The 21,677-nt window shown below is 38.9% G+C and overlaps 2 protein-coding genes across 8 annotated transcripts in view; both read right to left on the bottom strand.

Moving 5' to 3' along the window:
- The window catches only part of BBS10 (Bardet-Biedl syndrome 10), a 43,874-nt gene extending 30,775 nt beyond the window's left edge, over positions 1 to 13,099 (bottom strand). For 2 of the 3 annotated variants that reach the window (XM_081249935.1, XM_081249936.1), the window contains exons 1-2: positions 12,518 to 13,099; positions 11,147 to 12,094 (exon numbers count right to left, since the gene is read on the bottom strand). In XM_081249935.1, the coding sequence (XP_081106061.1) occupies positions 11,147 to 12,094; positions 12,518 to 12,702 (1,133 nt within the window). In that variant the 5' untranslated portion in view covers positions 12,703 to 13,099. Of the gene's footprint in view, positions 1 to 6,764; positions 12,095 to 12,517 lie in introns of those variants that run through there. The other variant, XM_081249934.1, reaches the window with a different exon arrangement.
- A 4,241-nt stretch (positions 13,100 to 17,340) lies between these two features.
- OSBPL8 (oxysterol binding protein like 8) overlaps positions 17,341 to 21,677 on the bottom strand; it is a 163,496-nt gene continuing 159,159 nt past the window's right edge. For all 5 annotated transcript variants that reach the window (XM_081249780.1, XM_081249781.1, XM_081249783.1 and 2 more), the window contains one exon: positions 17,341 to 20,194. In XM_081249780.1, the coding sequence (XP_081105906.1) occupies positions 20,062 to 20,194 (133 nt within the window). In that variant the 3' untranslated portion in view covers positions 17,341 to 20,061. The remainder of the gene's footprint in view (positions 20,195 to 21,677) is intronic.

Here is a 21,677-nt window from a genome sequence, read left to right as displayed (position 1 = left end):
GGGACAATGTGAAAGAAGTGGGGAAGAGAGTAGGGAGATAAGTAAGACAGGAGAAGAAAACTAACCACTAAATATAGTATGTATGCAGATGGTCGACAAGCACAGGACAAGACGCTCAACATGGCTAATTATTAGAGAAATGAAAATCAAAACTACCACCTCACACCGGTCAGAACGGCCCTCATTAAAAAGTCTACAAATAAGAAATGCTGGAGAGCGTGTGGAGAACAGGGAACCCTCCTACACTGCTGGTGGGAATGTAAGTTGGTACAGCCACTATGGAGGACAGTATGGAGGGTCCTCAGAAAACTAAAAAGAGAGCTGCCATAGGATCCAGCTATCCCACACCTCAGCATATATCTGGACAAAACTATAATTCAAAAAGGTATACACCCCTGTGTTCATAGCAGCACAATTCACAGTAGCCAAGACATGGAAACAACCCAAATGTCCATCGACAGATGAATGGATAAAGAAGATGTGGTACATATATACAATGGAATACTACTCGGCCATAAAAAAGAATGAAATCATTCTACTTGCAGAAACATGGAATGCAACTAGAGATTATCATACTGAGTGAAGTCAGTCAGAAAGAGAAAGACAAACACCACATGGTATCACTTATATATGGAATCTAAAATATGACACAAATGAACCTATCTATGAAATAGAAACAGACTCACAGACATAAAGACCAGACCCGTGGTTGCCAAGGGGGAGGCAGGTGGGGGAGGGACACAGTGGGAGTTCGGGGTTAGCAGACTATTATATATAGAATGGATAAACAACAAGGTCGTACTGTACAGCACAGGGAGCTATATTCAATATCCTGTGATAAACCATAACGGAAAAGAATATAAAAAGAGAATGTATATATATGTGTAACTGAATCACTTGGCTGTACAGCAGAAATTAACATAACACTGTAAATCAACTATACTCCAATAAATAGTATGTATGGTGTGATCACATTAATATATATTATTGCATTAAGGAGTGATATTCAAAGTACTTCAACCTCTGTGGCATGGTTAATACTTCACCAATTAAAGTGGACACCATAGAACTGGGGCAAGATCCCACCAAACTCCCCTGCTGAACCAGATATCAACCTGAATCCAAGGGCGCCTAGGATAGGGATTAGGAGACCAGGGTGGTAGGATGGGATGCGGGGGAGAGGGTAGTGGACTTGGGAGGCTGAAGACAGTAGCTATTTACCAAACCAATTCAGAAGAATGTCAAAGTGTTGACAACACGTGTAGCTCTATCAGTGCTTTCCAGTTGATAATATACTTACTCGTAAGTTAAGATCAAATTCTTAAAATATAACAGGAAAGTTTTCTTTCTATGGTATGTTATCTAATTCAGCTGGCAATAGGCACGATTCACATGAAGAAAACCTGTAAACAAACCCTGGGTATTGAAGGATCCACTTCAAAGGCTAGCGCAGGGGACTTCCCTGGTGGTCCAGTGGTTAAGACTCCGTGCTCCCAATGCAGGGGGCCTGGGTTTGATCCCTGCAGGGAACTAGATTCTGCATGCATGCCACAACTAAGAGTCTGCATGCCACAACTAAGAGTTTGCATACCACAACTAAGAAGTCCGCATGTCACAACTAAAGATCCTGCATGCTGCAACGAAGATCCCATGTGCTGCAACTAAGACCCAGAGCAGCCAAAATATATAAATAAATAAATATTTTTTTTAAAAAAAGGCTCACTCAAATGACGAAAGTTGATGCTTGGTTATTGGCTGGAAACTTCACCAAAGCTGTGGATTAGGGCCTTGGCTCTTCTCAGGCTGCTTGAGCTTCCTTACAGCACTGGTGGTTGGGTTCTAAGAGCAAGAGTTTCAAGAGAACCAGGAGGTTGCCTTTTATAATCTAAGAGGTCATACACAGTGTCACTCATTATAGTCTTCTGGGCAGGGCAGTCACAAGGCCTCATCCAGGTTTAAGGAGAGGAGACTTAGATTCTACCATTCCATCAGAGGAAGGTCATACTCAGAGAATATGACAAGGGAAATATGGGAGAAAATACAATCTGCCACAATGAATTTCTACTATATCTGTGATATCTGTGGTCCATGCTGGCATGAGTCCCAAAGGTTTCTGCTGTTTTTCCATGTAGGGAACAGGTTATCAAGTATAACTGAAGAACTGGAGGAAGGAGGGAAAAGTTTAAAATTTATGGGTGGGACGTCCCTGGTAGTCCAGTGGTTAAGGCTCCACGCTCCCAATGCAGGGGGCCTGGGTTCGATCCCTGGTCAGGGAACTAGATCCCACCTGTTGCAACTAAGAGGCTGCATGCCGCAAATAAAAGATTTCCGCATGCTGCAATTAAAAGATCTTGCATACCACAACTAAAGATCCTGCACGTGTCAACGAAGATCCTGTGTGCCGTAACTAAGACCCAGTGCAGCCAAATAAATAAATATTTTTTAAAAGTTTATGGCAACCAAAGGAAGAAATAAAGCTAATATTTATTAAGTTCCTACTTAATAATGTGGCAGGCATTTGCGAGGCACTTCTCATCAGATGTCTTTACTGATCTTCACCACAGTTACATGAGGTAGGTTGTGTTATTACTACTTCATAGATGAGGACATTGAGGTAGAAGAGGTATTTAGCAACTTGTCCAAAGTTACACAAATAGTAACTGATAGAGCCAAGATGCAATACTGGTCTGCTTGACTTCAAATACTATGTTCTTTCTACTACACTGTGCCTCAAAGTTTAGAACAGAAATACGATCTTCAAACTGTCCCAATTTTGTCTTCACTATATAGTTAATTTCGTTTCTTCTAATACATATATAAGAGATCTCCTTTTTCACTTCTCAAAAGGGTTAGAGTAAAATATTGCAAATAAGAGAAATATATAAATGGACTTTTTCCCCCTAAATAACCAACAAAGTCTTCTCAAAGAGCACATTAGATAACTTCCTTATCAAGTTATGCCCAAGGTATCATTTGATAATGATCTTGTAGGCATTACCATCTGGGGGATTGTATACGAAACCCTAACTAATTATTAAGACTAATTATATTGCGAGTTAATGTAAATTTTAAGACATACAGTACAAATTAGAAGAGACCAGTATGGGAGTTTATTAAGTACAAAATGATGTGTAAATTGTGACAGAAACACAAGTGAAGCCCAGGAAGTTTTGCACAAATGTACTTTAGAAATATGTATTAAGGCTAAATATACCATGGGGTCCCTTTTTTAAAGAAAATGGACATTTCTGTGGCCGCAGAAAGGATTTCCCTATAGTGGGGGACAGATAATGGAAACCTCCCTGAGTAGTTCAAGAAGCACAGCCAATTACTAACTAGGTGTGTTTAATCTGGGCACAAGAACCTTGGTTGCTATAATCAGGGAGGTTTTCACCCAGATCTTATTCATAATAAGATCTGGCATTGGTGATTGGTGATTTTACTTGGGGCTAAATATCAATACAAAAATCCAAAGGAGTTGGTGTAAATGACAGAGACTGCAAGAACTATGCATATTTACCATGTTGTTAACCTAAGCATAAATGCGATTCAACCATAATACAGCATGTCTACATAAGGCTACAGGGAGGCTTTCGGCACAGACTTGGGAATGAAATTTCCTACTGAGAGCTACTCTTTAAAATGAACAAATGATTGTTTAGAACAGGGACATGCTAAGTCACCTGAAGGAAAGAGAATGGCTTCCAGGCTGGTAGGACTCTGCAGTGATTTAGTATTTTAAGAAAAAACTGGGTTCATGGGAGCTTAGGTAGTGCTGGAAACAAACAAAAATGGAGTCACTGTGGCAAATGTTGGTTGGATCTATGTGATCACCGCTTAGGAGAAGGGAGCCTTAGTCAGTCTTTCCATTGGTTCATTCCTATTCATTCATTCACTCATTCATTTATTCACCGAGTGCCTACTTGGCCAGGTACTATCCCACATGCTGGAAATATGGAAGTGAAAAAGTCAAAGTCCTCATGGAGTTTACATTCTTGTGGGGAAAGCAGTCAATACAAAAAATAAACACACATACTAATAACATCAGATATGTGCTTCAAAAAGAGCTTAACAAGGTAGGCAGATAGAGAACAAGGGAGGTCATGGGGAAGGAATACGGTATTATTTTAGATTGAAAGGTCAAGAAAGGTTATCTCTAAGGAGGTGACATTAAAGCAGAAGTACCTGAATAAAGTGAGGAAGTGAGCCATATGCAGGTCGGAGGGGAAGACTTTTATGCAGACAGAACAGCAAATGGAAAACTCAGAGGCTGGAATGAACTTGTGCGTTCACGGGACAGAAAGAAGGCCAGTTTGGGTACTCATTCGTGCTGTTTGCCAGATGTTCTGGTTCTCTCTCATTCCAGGCACAAGGTAGAACTGCACTACCTGGTTCTTCTGTGGATGGGTAGGACAATGTGACAAATTCTGGACAGTGAGTCATGAGCAGAAATGACCCGTGCCAGTTCCGAACAGAGCCAATGCAAGACCCTCTAGATCTCTTTTTTCTCTCTCCCTGGTGTGATGATTGGTAACACTCAAGACAGTGACTGCTCCACCAGCCTTGAATTAGGTGTGAGGAAGAAAACAGTGTGGGATCAGAAGCCCGAGAAGCCTGACCTTTAATAGGCATGAATGTGAGCAAGAAATCAATTCGTACTGTGTCAAGGCTCTTGAGATCTGGAGTTATTTGTTACCTCAGTATGGCATAACTTGTCCTGACTGATAGTGTAACTGGTGGGGAGAAAGCTAGAGGGAGAGTATCAGGGGTAAGCAGGGGAACAGATCATGTACAGCCCCGTAGACTATGATAAATTTGGATTTCATTCTGTGTGAAGGAAAAACCTTCGGAAGACTTTGAGCAGAGGAATGACATGACAGGATTTGCATTTTAAAAAGAATCATTCAATTATGTAGGGGAAGTCCTTGTTCATGGTAAATACTTACTGAGGTATTTAGGGATACAACTTGCTTTCAAATGGTTCAGTAAAGTGTGTGTGTGTGTGTGTGTGCATGTGTGCGCATGTGCACGCATGCACAAAGGGTAAAATGGTAATTGGTGAGTCTAGATGAAGGATTTGTGGGCGTTTGTTGTGCTTTTTTTCCCAACTTTTTTTGTGGAGTTAAAACATGTGAAATAAGAAGCTGGGGGAAATCACTCTAGGATAAAGTCCAAGGTGTGACAGAGGCGAAGAAGGCCATGAGGAGGCTGGTGCAGGTCAGAGATGAAGTGACTCGGGCTGGAAAGGCAACTGCGAGCAACGGGTGGGTTTGAAATCCACTTTATTTGTGGGGCCAGCGGGATTTGCCGATTGGCTGTGGGATGTGAAGGAAAGACTGGAGGCAAGATGTCTCTGAGGTTTTGGTTTTGAATGAGTGGGAGACTGGTGATACCATTAACTAAGATGGGACAGCGGGGGAAAGGCCAGGCTTAGGGGATGGGAAGTAGGGATCCCGTTGTGGACACGTTAAGGGTAAGCATCCACATGGAGACTGGGTTGGCAGCTGGATAAACGAGCTGGGAGTTGAGAGAAGAGGTTGGCTGGAAATACAAAATCTGGAATCATCAGCATGTAGTGGAACCGTTATAGACCTGGACAGAATCCCACAGGAAGCAAGTGTACGTGTAGAAGGCCAGGACCGAGCACCGGGGAACTGCAGCATAACTGGCTGGGAGGGGTTAATTTGATTTCTCTTGTTCTGATTCCATGCTTACTGAGCAACCACCTGATTATTACTTCCCACAGGAAGTAATAACACAGGTCCATACATAAAGGAAAGACTGGTCAGATGGACTTGGAATATTCTAGTTCCTGGAACAGTTCTTATTGTAAATAAGTTGATCACGCTCACAAGTTTGGTTTGACTCAGACCCTGAGACGGAGCCATTCTCAACGTGCTGACAAGATCTGATGGTGAGTCTGCATAAGAGGAAGCCAGACCCAGGACTGAAAATTCCATGAGGAAATGAATGCCACACTGCTTGCTGGCACTTCCTTGGCTCACAGTAGCCTGCTAAGGGAGAATGTTGCCAGAATTGTTGAGAAAACCCCTAGCCAATTATAGTTAAGAGAATATTCCCTCTTTTGACTGTATCCTTTCTTCCACTGTAAAAGCACGGATCCATCACTGTCTATCTCACATCATTTTTCTTCCATTCTGATCTTGTGTTTCCTTAGGCCAGGATCCTTATTACTTTACTACTATTTGGGGTGCAGTCTATGTGTTTGCTCTAAATCTATTTTTTAAAATTCTATCTCATTTGAATAGGTAGTATTCAACTGGTTCAAAAATCAAAATGCCATAAGGTATACACTGAGAAATCACCTTTTCACCTCTTCCTATGCATGCTCCCCCCCGAGTCACTGCCCCTATCCCATTTAGTTTGTGGATCCATCTAGAGTTTAGGTTGTTACCAATCTCTTGCTGTTTACAGAACTGCAAAGTATATATATATATATACTTTTTCCAACTATATATATATATATGGGGATATATATATATATATCCCCTTCCAACTGTAGTTTTTGTTTTCTCTGCTGTGCTGTGATGATAAGAAAAACATATTCTATTCCTTTTGGGAGGAGATGAGTAATTTCTGATAAAAGTTCAGGCTCGGCACTTCCCTGATGGTACAGTGGTTAAGAATCGCCTGCCAATGCAGGAGACACGGGTTCGAGCCCTGGTCCGGGAAGATCCCACATGCATCCCACGGGCAGAGCAACTAAGCCCGTGCGCCACAACTACTGAGCCTGCACTCTAGAGCCTGCGAGCCACAACTACTGATTCTGTGTGTCACAACTACTGAAGCCCGCGCGCCTAGAGCCCATGCTCCGCAACGAGAAGCCACCGCAATGAGAAGCTCACGCACCGCAACGAAGAGTAGCCCCTGCTCACCGCAACTAGAGAAAGCCCGCGCACAGCAACAAAGACCCAATGCAGCCAAAAATAAATAAATAAATAAGTAAATTTATTAAAAAAAAAAAGTTCAGGCTCAAATTGCATTCCTCTTCCCTGTCCCTTTTAGTCTAAAACATGCATACCCTAACATTTCCAGTGTAACATGGTTAAACAGCTCCCTGGCTAAAGCAGTTCAGAGATATTCAACTATTCAATGCCTATTGTTTTGGGAATAAAAATGGCTTGTGCTGGCCCAGTGAGAAAAAAATAAGGAGTTCATAAAAGTTATTGGGGAAAATGTGTTTGTGGGAGGTGGACTGACATGTAACTTCAGAAAACAATAATAAAAACCTCAGCTGAGAAGTTGTCCTCTTTTCTCTCCCATGGTGTTGCAGATTGTTTTCCAAAGATAGCTGCCTCAATATATCTCATCCCACATGCTCTTCTTATAATGTGTCATTGACACTTTCCATTGAGTGGTGGGGCCTGTGTTCCCTCCCCTTGAACTTCAGCTGACCTGCATGACTGCCTTACTCAACAGAATACAGGGAAGGCTGTTCAGCTAAATCCAGGCAACTCTCAGAACCATGAGAGGTAATAATACAGTGATTCCAATCAAGTAAATTTTCAGGTTATTCATTATGCAGGATAAAAACAGGAACATGGTCTTGACTTTTAATCATTCTTACATTTTCTTTGCTCTTGATTCTTTAATTTTTATTTAGATTTTACTTTAATTTCATCTATTTTTTGTCGCAGGTCACCTCAAATCCTTTGTGTAAGTGGGTTTAAGTATAAGATAATTACATTTTTGAAGTGCTCTTTTATCTAACCCAGTAATATAAACTCCCTAGTGTTATTCTGTAAACGACAAGGATGACCCATGAAAGCTTTATCACCATTTTTGAGGATTTTTTTAATTAAAAGAAAAATGATTGCTTTGTGCAGATTTGTTCTACATTTTTTGCTTCTTTCCCCCTCAAACAGATCCTTTTCCATGAAAGTTTGATAGAAATAATTAGGACCTCATTCATGAGGACCAGAGTTTCTCAACAGACATTTATTGGCTACTACCGTGTGCCAGATATTAGATGAGGTGCCAAACACAAAAAGACCCACTCCCAGATTACAAAGTGGCTCCTGGGCTAGTGATTATTTACAGTTATAAAATGTCTACCACATGCAAGGCACAGGCATACATGGAAAAGTCTCTGAATGCCTTCAATGATGAAGTATTTAAAACAACAACAACAAAATAAAGCAAAGCTATCAAGTGACCTGACAGGCAATTTAAAAAAGTGACTGGAAAAAATTATACAACAATTTTACAGTACGTTTATATATCTATGAAATCTGTATAAGAAATAGAGCTAATACATTCTCTCCATAGTCACAGAAGTGAAATAATGTTATCACATATGGCATAAACCTTACAAAAATGAAATTATATTTAATATAAAAGATCATGAGATCTGCATGATGGAATACTACAGTTCTTAAATACATTATTAGTCATCGCTTTTTCAAGTTTAACTGTAATGAAATTTTAATCAGCTTTCCTAAATTTAATCTTGATCCAAGTGTTGTCACTATCTACTACCCATTAACCTTTGAGGAAAGGTGCATGAAGGTAGGAACCATATCTATTTGTTTACCATGGTATATTCAGCATCTGGCACATAGTAGGCACTCAATAAGAATCTGCTGAATTAGTAAACTGGAAACACATAATTAGATCAGATTAAAGATAACAGTTTTACTCAACAAGCACTTCCGAATACTTGGTATGAACACAGCACTGCCTGGGGTGTTACAGAGAACTACTAGAAGTAGAAGACACTGTCCTTATTCACAGCTAGGTGCACAGTATTATTTGCATTTATAAACCTTTAAGATAAAATATAAACGTTAAAAAATTCATATTAGAAATAAATACAGTCGTCTCTCGGGATCCAAGGGGGACTGGTTCCAGAACATTCCCCCGCTCCCGAGGATACCAAAATCTGTGGGTGCTCAAGTCCCTTATATAAAATGGCACAGTGTTTGCATGTAACCTGTGCACACTGTCTTGCGTACTTTAAATCATCTCTAGGTTACTTATAATACCTAATACAATGTAAATGCTATATAAATAGTTGCCAGTGCACCTGGCAAATTAAAGTTTTGCTTTTTGGAACTTTCTGTAATTTTTTTTCCTGAATATATTCAATCCACAGTTGGTTGAATCCACAGATGGAGAACCCAAGGATTGGAGAGCCAACTGTAATTCTCATATTATTATTATTATTATTTTTAACATCTTTAGTGGAGTATAACTGCTTTACAGTGTTGTGTTAGTTTTTGCTGTATAACAAAGTGAATCAGCCATATGCATATGTATATCCCCATATCCCCTCCCTCTTGCATTACTACTGAACTCTGGCTACGCACCAAATACAAGAAAACTCAGCAAATACATGAATTAGTTTTGCAAGCTCTTAGAGGACAGGAGAAAATGATAGTATGAATTTCATATCCTTTCTGGAATTAACTTTCAACTAAAGAAATGAAAATAAGTTTACAATGCACAAAGCCATATTTATGGTGACATACTCATTGGTGTACGAATGGGGAAAAAAATCTATCCAAGCTCTAAACAAGGGGCCACAAAAAAGTAAAAACCAATTTTACTCACACACTGAGAAAAAGAAAATGAGCCTTTTACTCACTGCTATAGAAATTATGAGTAGGGAAAATAAATCATTTTAAATAAAGCAAATAATGTTTTATATTATAAACAATTAAAGTAGGATGGCATTTGAAGACCACATCCAAATCTGAGATTAAATTACTCTATTAACTAGGTACAGAAAGGCAAGGGAGAAGGGATGAAGAGTGAAAAAAGATACAGAAAAGTAAAAAGGAGCTATAAGGAAATACCTTCTCCCAAACGCACAGACTAACACACAGCAGAGACACAGGGATACTGAGGGGGAAAAAAGATACACTTACTCAGATCTTGGCTTCACCCATCCAGGATTCCTCCTCAGAATTGTGCCATAATGTAGTCTCTAATATTTGTGTCTGAATGTGTGCTGGCCTTGTGTACTTCTAAAGACTTTTTAAGTTATGCTGTTTTCCTAACTAAACTGAATTAACTTGAAAATCTGGTCACATGCCTGCCTTGCTTTATGGCTTGAGCTGGATTAAAACTTTGGTTAATAAAAAGCGTCCAATTTTATAGTTCCTCTTCTGAATCTTGATCATAAATTTCCTGAGGTTGTCTCTTAATATTGATTACCAAGTCAATGGTTAAAATGTTTGTCAAACACTGAAGAACTGAAGTTAGTAACTGGTATTTACCAGCAACTGATTCCAAACCTGTCTGGTTGATTATCATGGGTTGATTGGTTTGCAGTGCATGGAGAGCTCTTGTATATATTTGTGGAAAGCTGTAATTTCCTTTCTTAGACTTACACAAGATTTTGGGAACGCCTAAAACTGCATTAGCTATTAACATACTAACCATGGTTTCTTCTGATTGCCGGCATTTTTTGGCATAGCCGAGAAGATAGTAATGCAACAAGATCTCAAACTTACCGCCCACTGGCAAAACACAACCAGCTGGTACAGACGAGAAACAGTAACTCTGGGAAGTACACATCTCTAGTGACTTATATCTCACTGGTAATATGCTCCCCTTTCTAGCATTTTTTGTGACCTGTAAATGTTCATAAGAAATTTCTCTTCGAGTATTTTCTGTTGAGTTAGCAGAATTACTCTCAATAAATGGTTCATGGTCGTCCATTATCCTGGCTTTGTCTGGAGAGAAACATCTCAGTGTTGCATCTGTCTGGTATGTATCTGTTAGTGTCACTGTTGGTGTTGAACACAATATATTTGTTTCTAATTCTACACTTGGAACTACCAAATTTGAATATGCTTTTAAATATGTTTGAGTTTTTGCCAGTTCATCTTTGTTCTTTACAACTGTGTCCTGAGATGGCCTTTGTATTGAGCCATTAACAATTTCTGGTAAGTCATTACTTTCTCTACTATTCTTATAAATAAGAGGACTTGAAGTACAATTTTGGTCACTGGCTTGTGTCACATAATTTAGATCAAGGTCTTTAAATAATTGCCGAAGCATTTTAAATGCCCCATGTAAAGCATCCTCATGTTGTTCAACAAGACCCTGCACTGGACCACAAAGAACTACACAGTGTGGTGTAAACGAACATGTGCTAATCAAGCCAAGATGAACATACCTTTTGGATCTAAGAATAAAGGGCTTACAAAACTTCACCATAGCAGTGTTAGAGAGTTCATACTGAGAAGAGGCCTGTGGTAGTACAAAGGGAGCGAGACCAGTGACTCTCTGGATAAGAGAAAGTTCTTCAGATGATAAACACTCCACCACGGATATGCCATTCAGTCCTGCACAATAAATTACTAAGTCTGGTTGTTTCACAGTAGATAGGAGCAATTTTACATTCTGCTTCTGTAAATATTTCATTATTGCTTTTGTCCTTTCTGTAATCCAAAATTGAGATGTCCGAAACTGTGCTTCTGAATTTAGAATAAACTCTGATCCAGAAGTTGAAAAAAGAGGCTGAATGGTTTCTATTACTATCACTATTCTTATGTCACCGTCTGCTGGACAGTATACAGAAAAGTCTCTGGGAAGCACAAGCCCAGCTATGATCCTGGAATCGGAAACAGGAAGGCCGGTGACACCAACTTTCAACTCGACAAAACAGTCATCCACTAACTCAAGTACTTCTTCAAACCCACTTTCACAAGCTGTACACTTGAAAAAGTAGTCACACATCAACTGTGATACAAAGTTGTGATTATTTCTTCCCACTCTTCCACAAAAGTATGCTCCTAAGAGCATCTCTAAAGAGCTCCTACACAATGGTCTCTCTTTGGTGGATGAAGAAAAGATGGACAGAAAGTGTCTACTTAAGTAATGGTCCATAACGTAGTCTAATATTTGTGTCTGAAATGTTAGAAGAGCTTGGGAAATAAACTTCCACTGACAACACTTTTTCCAGTGCCTTCCATGGGTTTCAATATTTTCAGAAAAGAAAGAATCCTTTTCCTTGTCTGTGATTGCATGAAGTTCTCTGAGTAAATGGCAAAGATAGATAATAAATGTTTTAGCACCATCTCCTGTTTTTCTTAGATGACTGGAAACACATGCCACCATCATCCTGTACAAGAAAGAAATAAAGCAACTCAGATTCTCAGAGGGCTGCCTAAATCAAGCTGAAACCATGTTTTTACAGCTACAGGCATAAAACGAGAATACTGTCTCTGTGATATCCTTAGTTTTAGTTTTTTCCTTTTTTAAATTACTTTGTTCTACTTCAAGATTCTAGGGGTTGGGTCGAGCAGGAAGGAAAGGAGTAAGACATGCTCTCGGCAGTTGTTAATGATTCGATGTCTGGGAATGTTCCCGCGGGCAGCGGGCAGCGCGCTCTAACTCAGCGTACACTTGTCTCGTCCAAGGTCAGTTCTTCCAGGAGCATAACCTCAGGGACAAGATTCAGAGAGATGGCCTGAGGGCTGGAGTGCGGGACCTGAGTACCTGGTTATAGGATGCTCTAACGGTCTGGAGCGTGACACGCAAGTACCTGGCTATGGGATGCTCTAAGTGTAGCGCCTTCAGGAGGCGGCCGCCATCCCGGCTGAGCAGCACCTCGCCAGTGGGCTTGGTACACAGAACTTGCCGTCCTTCGGGCCCCAAGCAGCAGCTCACGACGGTTTCTAGCACTTCCGCCACCTGCAACGCCGCCCTCACAGATCCCGCAGCAGCCATAGCCCTTCAGCCTCCGACGGCTTCGGGTCGCCGCCTGTGGAAGCCCAGGACGACCAGGAGCGAGGCGCAGGCGGAAGCGGAAGAGGCGGGGAGAAGGCCGGAAGCCGGTGCCGCTCGGTTTCCTGGTTGGGTGAGGGTCTGCCTTCCCGCCCGCTCAGCGGGAGAGCCGCGCTGTTCTGCCAGTAGGAGCTAGCGGTCCAGAGCCCGCGAAGATGGGAAAGAGGTCGGGGCTTCTCGGGAGCTGTCCCCGGACAGGAAACCGCAAGCCCTTCTCCCCCTCCTAGGTGAATTCATTCCTCTCTCTTGGAGGCTTCAGCTGCCACCAGATCCCTCCGTCTCCCAGGAACTCGGCACGAGAGCGGAGGGACTGGGCACCGCGGCTAGAGCTCGGTTCGTTCCCGACCGCCCTCAAAAGTTCACTGTTTCACCCAATCCAAAAATGGGCAGAAGACTTAAATAGGCATTTCTCCAAAGAAGATATACAGACTGCCAACAAACACATGAAAGAATGCTCAACATCATTAATCATTAGAGAAATGCAAATCAAAACTACAATGAGGTATCATCTCACACCAGTCAGAGTGGCCATCCTCAAAAAATCTAGAAACAATAAATGCTGGAGAGGGTGTGGAAAAAAGGGAACACTCTTGCACTGCTGGTGGGAATGTGAATTGGTATAGCCACTAAGGAGAACAGTATGGAGGTTCCTTAAAAAACTACAAATAGAACTACCATATGACCCAGCAATCCCACTACTGGGCATATACCCTGAGAAAACCATAATTCAAAAAGAGACATGTACCAAAATGTTCATTGCAGCTCTATTCACAATAGCCCGGAGCTGGAAACAACCTAAGTGTCCCTCGTCGGATGAATGGATAAAGAAGATGTGGCACATATATACAATGGAATATTACTCAGCCATAAAAAGAAACGAAACTGAGCTATTTGTAATGAGGTGGATAGACCTAGAGTCTGTCATACAGAGTGAAGTTAGTCAGAAAGAGAAAGACAAATACCGTATGCTAACACATATATACGGAATTTAAAAAAAAAATGTCATGAAGAACCTAGGGGCAAAACGGGAATGAAGACGCAGACCTACTTGAGAATGGACTTGAGGATATGGGGAGGGGGAAGGGTAAGCTGTGACAAAGCGAAAGAGAGGCATGGACACTACCAAACGTAAGGTAGATAGATAGTGGGAAGCAGCCGCAGAGCACAGGGAGATCAGCTCGGTGCTTTGTGACCGCCTGGAGGGGTGGGATGGGGAGGGTGGGAGGGAGGGAGATGCATGAGGGAAGGGATGTGGGAACAGATGTATATGTATGACTGATTCACTTTGTTATAAAGCAGAAACTAATTAAAAAAAAAAAAGTTCACTGTTTCGTAACAAAAACCTCTGCCTTGGACTCGTGCATATCCTGGCCACACTCTGCATCAGTGGTTCTCTTTCGGGTTGCAGGACAGATGAGGAGGCCCTGGCCACGGTCATGAGCTGCAGGCTTCGTGCTTTCTGCTGGGGGCTTTGCCACATTTCCTGGGCTTAGGTATCACTATGAAACCCACCACAGTTTAATTTTTCTTTAGCAGAGGTGATAGATGTGAACACTTAGCCACATTGGTAATCAATAGGATGCTTTAAAAACACAGTGACCCAAGATTATTGGACACAATCCGACGGCAGAAAAAAACATACTATTAAGCAGAAACAACATACTGTTTCGTATACTGACACACACATACCCTCTCTCTTAAGGATGAAATGGTTAAGAGCATAGGCTTAATATTTAGACCTGGGTTTGCTGTGCCATGTACTTATCTGTGACATTCTTTTGTCTCCGCTTTTCTCATCTTAAAAAAAAATGGTGATAATAGATACGTAAAAAAAATAAAATAAAATCAAGGTTTTAAGGAGGGTGAGAATGTTTACAAGGCAGTTTGTTTTTGCATGGTGCCTCGTAGGTACTAAGCACTCAACAAGTACAACATACTCAACAAATTACTGTGACGTGTCACCACTGTAGGGGCCCACTATCTCCACAAGAAAGGGGTATTTTGTAAGGTGCAAGAGTTGATTATCATAACACAATACAGGACACCTATTAGAGTGTGGTCAACATTAGTAAAATTATTTACCTTGTAGATGTTTCACTGAGGTTGAACGGTGAGGGCCTGTTTTCCCTACCCCTTATTCCTATGCATAGGACAGAGGAAGCCTGTCAGCCCTCCCCTTCCCCCCAGTAAGGCAGAACCAACTCACTATTAACCAGAAGGAACTGGATCCTGAGGGGTGCAAATATGGGAGGGGAGGATGATGGAGGAAAAGAGGAAAACTAAAGAGGAATGATTTCTTGGAACATATGTGATTTTGACTCAGTATGGACTAATAGGTCATTTGCGGAGGGAAAAACTTTTTCATGTGGGTTTTGTATATATGCTTCTGTAATGGCAAGTTTTTCTTTTTTTAGGTAGCACCACGCGGCTTGTGGGATCTTAGTTCCCCAACCAGGGATTGAACCCGGGCCCCAGCAGTGAAAGCACCAAGTCCTAACCACTGGACAGCAGGGAATTCCCAAGGTTCTTTCGTTTTTACCCATCACAAAGGGGTTACTTGATTCGAGCAGTGGACTATTACAAACATTTAGAAGTAAAGTCAGAGTTCTATTTAAGTGTACAGTGGAAAGATAATGGACATTGAAGTCAGACATGGATTCAAACTTGGGCTCACTGTCACTCTTACTATGTAGCTTTTAGAATCATTTAACTTCTCTGAGCCTCAGAATCTTCATCTATAAAATGTAACTTCCACTCATCTGAAGGTTATTATGAGTATTCAAGAAGAATGAATATGAAGCACCACGTAAAGCATACATTAAGGATTCTAGCTGTTAAATCCCTTCCAAGCCCTTCACCATCCTTCACAACTACCCCCCCAACAAAATTTTTAATTAAAGAATTAAGACGAAATAATCTAGTCGCCATGTTATACTCAGTCGTTTGATCAGTTTGCTCTTTTTAAAAATTTTATTTAGAATGCCTACTTGTCAAAGTTAGCATCATTTTACAGATTAGAAAAATTCAATTATTTTGTCTCTGCAAATGTTTATAATAGGTTAGGAATAACAGATTAGAAATGTAATACGTTACAAAACAGTTGCCTATGACTATCTGTACATTTACTATGCACCTTAAGGAAAAGAATTTGACAGTGTGCTGTTCTTACACTGCAGATAACATCCTTTTATTCTATTTTACAAAACTGACCAGTGGTAGTATTTGAATTTATAAATGGCCATTAAATAGGATATTTAACTTAAATGAATAGTTAGCATGCTAAAAAGTGAAAATTTTCAACTGAAGTTCTGTGGCTCATCAGTTCAAATGTTTCATGGTATTTTTTCTTTAAATAAATTTCAATATTGTAATACTAAAATAATTTTACATAATAAATGCAGAAAGATAAAATTTTCTAAATATTTTAGAAAGTATATTCACATTCATTTTGTCATGGGTTTCTTGTGGTTCTTCTAAATATGTTAATCATATTAAGGAGACACTGGTCCTATACAATTTTAACAGTCCATCTTCAATTAAAAACTCTAACGAAACAAACAGTATGTTAAGAGTAACAAAAAGCAAATTAAATATACTAAATTCACACTACAGGTAAACAGAATGAAAGAAAATTACATAATAGTGGCAGGTTATATACATTTTAAGGAATCTTCTTTTTTCATAAATTTATTTTTATTTATTTTTGGCTGCGTTGGGTCTTTGTTGCTGTGCGCAGGCTTCCTCTAGTTGCAGCAAGTGGGGGCTACTCTTCGTTGCGGTGGCTTCTCTTGTTGCAGAGCATGGGCTCTAGGCGCATGGGCTTAGTTGCTCTGTGGCATGTGGGATCTTCCGGGACCAGGGCTTGAACCCGTGTCCCCTGCATTGGCAGGCAGATTCTTAACCACTGCGCCACCAGGGAAGCCCAAGAATCTCTTTTTCCATGTAGTCAAATAAGATAGAGGTTGAAATGTAAACTTAGTGATTTGTGTGGGGTTCCCCCCTGACCCCGCTATGGTTCAATTTGGAAAATTTGGTATAAATGCTAATTTTAATATTTTATTTCTATACATTTAACATAATTCAAAATAATCTGCAGCATCATGTATGGCTCATTATCAATGTATGTCAAACAAAAAAAAACCCCAAATATATTCATTGCTCACTAGAAATGCTAAACACTGGAAAAAATGGAATTTTATACATTTTTCCTAAATATTTGACTAAGATATTCTTCAGAAAGTTAAAACTGCCTTCTCCACATAATTTTGTGTGTATATGGCACGAGTTGACACCCTAAAACAGTGTGAATTCCATCAAAAAGGCACTGTCTACAATACGCAGAATAATCTGACAAGTCTACTTCAACGATGTCTGAAAGTGAAGGATATATTTGAGAGAGGTGAATAGACAAACCCTTATAAAAGTACAGCATTACTGTTTAAATATGCTATAGCTATATAAAAGGAAATAAAGTGACAGAGAAATGACCCTTTTGTGATAATTAAGACTACAAACACTTTGAATCATATTATAGTTCTGTAACACAAAAATGACAAAAAGTATTTTCTTAAAGGCACAAAAGCGTGAATACTGAATGAGGGTTTTATTTTACAAGGCCAATTGTTTCAATGGAATGGTAACAAAGATTACACTGTATAAGTAATACAAAAAGGTACTGACATGAAATATAAGTAAAATATCTATTGCTGAAACTTATTTCACATGCCCTATTTATCATCTTTTCCCGGGCCAGCTACGTCTCACTAAATGGTAGATAACTGAAGGCATAGTATATTTAACAACTAAAACAGAAATGCACACATCAATAATTATTACTCATTTAAATTTTCAAGTGAAAAAATAAAATTTTTGATCAAATGAAAAAAAAACTGGTCATAGGTCTTAAATCCTAAAAACCACCATGAGGCTCTCAGACAACTGGGAACTGTAAATCACAATTTTTATGAATCCATTGTGAAGGAAGATTAATCTCAGGTGGAGAACATTCAAAGTCCACTACATATACGGCTAAATACAAAGTTAATTATGTGTTTTAAAGTATTCACATACTAAGCCTAGTATAAGCACTGATCTAAAACTAAGCCACCAATTCCTGAGTTTTGTGTTCAATTCACAGAAAGGAACTCACACAAATAAAAGCATAAGAAGACTATTAGATTAGATATATGCTTTTAGTGTATAAGAAACAGTCATGAGTAGCCCTGCTCTTTCTCATGAAATAGTTTTTGACTCCTTGAGTAATAAGAGCCCATAACACATTTGCCCTAACAAGAAAATATACAAAAGTAAATAACTACCTCTCCAGTCTTAGAAGATAACCATACAAATAAAACACTGTTTAGACCAAATGAAAGTAACATACAAGTGGATAAGACTAAAGTCCCAAAGGGGAGTTGCCAACAAAAAATATAAGTTTTCAGGGTTTAATAATGAAATTATTTTGTGATCAGCCAATCAACTTATATAAATTAATACTAATTTAAACCATAATAAAGGATCAAGTCGTACAGTATTTACAAAATATATATCAATGAATAGGCAGTAGAGCATAACATTGGTAACAGAAAGTGAGTATAAAAATTATATCAACAAGTATGAAATACAAACAAAAACCCACCTATTCTAGTGTAGTCATATTATACCTATACTTATACTGGGTGTAGGTATATGTTATTTATGTATAATCTATTTAAAAAATGTTTTCACACATACATATGGAATACATTGTTTTGCCAAAAATACATGGGAAATAGCTCTTCATAAAATCTAAGGACGTTTAAGATAGCTATATTGGTTGGGTGGAAAAAAGCAGGCCCTTTTAATCATTTTCAATTTTCTTAATTTAGCAATCATTCCTTGATTTTATACTTACATGGCATAAACATTTGATTATATTTTTAGTAGTGTCTCACAGTCTCTTCTTAGTCGAAGGCAAGTGTAGCCAGAGCAATTATTCTCCCTGACCTTCATTTTCGTTTCAAAATCTACTTTCAGAATTCTAAGACACATAAAGGAAAAACATTAAACTGAAAAAAATATTTAGGAAAAATGTTTGCCTGAGCCTGAACAAAAGGAATCTTGAGGAATTGTGGTTTTGCCACAGACTGCAGTTACTGAGAACAGAGGAGGATAACAGAGAATTAAACTTGAATTAAACTTGATGCTCTTCTTAGATGCTCAACTTATTGCACATTTTGAAGAAACCACTTTTAACATACACATAAACACCACCACACGAAGTGTCTTTCCTCATCGTCCTTCTCTTTTTGGCTTTTGAAGTGAAATGTTGGTTATATATATTTTTTCTATACAACTGTTTCACTGAACACACTAGAATCTAAATGAAAGCTAAAATATGTTTTTCATAATGAAAAATGACTATCAGCATTTCATACGCCCTATAATTCCATCTCTAAAATTTGGCCTATGTTATTGGACCAACTGAGTTTTTTAAAAAAAAAAAGAAAGAAGGACTGCAATCAAGTTTGACCACACTTTTTTCAGCAAGTGCTTAAGGGGGTGTTATACAGGTATGATAGGAAATATATAATCAGTAGATCCGAGTACCAGGGTTTTTTTTGTTGATATACACATACATATATTTATACCTGTATCTATAAATATTAAATTCTAGGGGTTAAAAAAAATCTTGTGTAAACTTTTGATAAAGCAGTTTGCCACCTTGTCTCTCAAATCAATTTTGACCACAATTTTTTTTTTTTTGCTGTTTCTAAGAAGACAATTGAGTTGAATGCTTTAGAAATGATTTAACAGTACAGTGCATTGAACTATTTATGTCTATTATCCCATCATTTCCCATTCTGTAATTCCTTACTGACAGAAGTTTTGTGCCGGTTTTATGAAGAAAATAGATTGCTACACATATATTTATAAGATTGATAGCATTTTTGTTATGAATGACATTAATGCTATATATTTCATAACATGAACATACCACAGACTACAAAGACTACTGTAAGGTATACATAAGACACAATTGTGTATACATGTGGATTTATTATACTCACATGTAGACACACTCTCACAAAAGCTAGAAATGTTCTGGCACTTAACACATAGTTCACTTTAATAACCAAATAGAATAGCTCTTATTTCAGGGTTAAGGATAGAAGGTAGGAAAAGTCAACAGTTCTACATATATTTCTAAGGTTTTCTGTTTTAGAAATATTGTGATGTTTTAATAAAGACCAAAGCAACTTCCACATTGGTCCCAGGCCAAACATGATCATTCCAGTTCATTGATTCAATGGTAAAGAACTTCTACTTAAACATGAAGTTTATTATGACTTGAAGCAAAATCAGGAGAAAAATGATGAAGTAGTCTTTTTGTTGCAGAAAATAATCCGTGGCAGGTGTGCTTGAAATTAAATGATTTCGAAGAGCCATAATATTTCTACAAAAATAAGCAACAATAAATTTAATAATTATTTACCAAAAATGTTAGCAAAGAAATCACAATTTGATATATGGTCACAGAATTCATTGTATAAAATTCAATTGTATAAAGTTCAATCAATTACTACCACCTGAACAGGGAGCTGATTATGCTTTGTGGAAACACTATTAGGTCTTGCCTAATCTATACTCTGCACTGTACCAAATATATTACTTAATGATGTGTGTTAAACATAATTTTTAAAGTTTGATGACTTTAAAATATATCACTTTCTTTGTTATCACAGTGGTTTTAAAACAAAAATTTTGCTTCTTAGTTGGCCCACTAAGGTTCTTTTATCTTTCTTTAGGAGACAAAGGCAGAGTTGGAGAAAAATCCTTAATTCACCAGGAAAAAAATAATTAATACAACAAATTTTGTGACATTCCTAACTTGAAGAATGCTCTGTAGGCATTTCATATGCTAACAAAAATAAAATGTTAATTTAGTCATAAAATGAGCTTACATTATCCTCATGACACTCTAAACACTTTTGGCTAAAAAGAGCTGATTAGTGAAGACGTTTTTCTTTTTCTGACTTCTTCTATTAAAGTGTTTTACGAGTATAGAGAAAGAAAGGAGGCAAATATGAACAAGTAGGCTCGTTAATTTATAAATATAATTAAGTTAGGAAACTCGAGCACTTTATGTAAGGGCTAATGATACCAAGATGCAGAAGACACACTGCCTGCTCTAAAGAAGCTCATGGTCCAAGTGGGGCAGGGTGCAGTGAGGTAAACAGACACACACAATTAGCAACCCTGTAGCGCAGTAAGCACTCAAAAAGGCTATGTATAGGGAGCCATACAAGCCAAGTGGAAGGATTAATAACTACAGGGCAGAGTGATTAGAAATGTTACAAAAAGGGTGACATTTGAGTTATATTCTGGATTTTCTTGAGGGGCAAGGTGGGAGGAAGGGCAATCTAAAAAGCGGATGCAGTGTGGGTAAAGACCCAAAGACGGGAGAGCACAGTATATTCTGGAGATGTGAGGAGTTTCATAGGACTAGAGCATGGGTAAGTGTAGAGGAATGGCAGGAAATGAGGCTATAGATGAAAACAGCAATTAAATGTAAGCCACAGATCACCAAGAACAGAAAAAAATATCTTAAAAAAAAATCCTCCACGACATCTAGCGCTGAGTGCTGAATACACAAAACAAGGTTGGCTAATATTAAAAAAACTTAACATCTGATACAGCAATGGGAGACAACCGATCTGAACTCGTGCTAGCCTTACCAGTGGAGCAGGATCAGGACCCCTTCCCTCCCAAGGAACTTCCCTAGGTGTTATGACCGTTAGTTGCTGGATCTTGCAGAGATGAGTGAGGGGATGGGTCTGGGAGTGCACAGGGAACACTTGAATCTCAGGGTAGTGGCTATTTGCCCACTGTTATGGAAGTGTTTCAATATTCTAACAACTGGTGCATTCCAATTAAAA

Source organism: Mesoplodon bidens, assembly GCF_964165515.1.
Source record: "Mesoplodon bidens genome assembly, chromosome: 11".
Classification (NCBI taxonomy): Eukaryota; Metazoa; Chordata; class Mammalia; order Artiodactyla; family Ziphiidae; genus Mesoplodon; species Mesoplodon bidens.
This window is presented reverse-complemented; position numbering and strand designations above follow the sequence as displayed.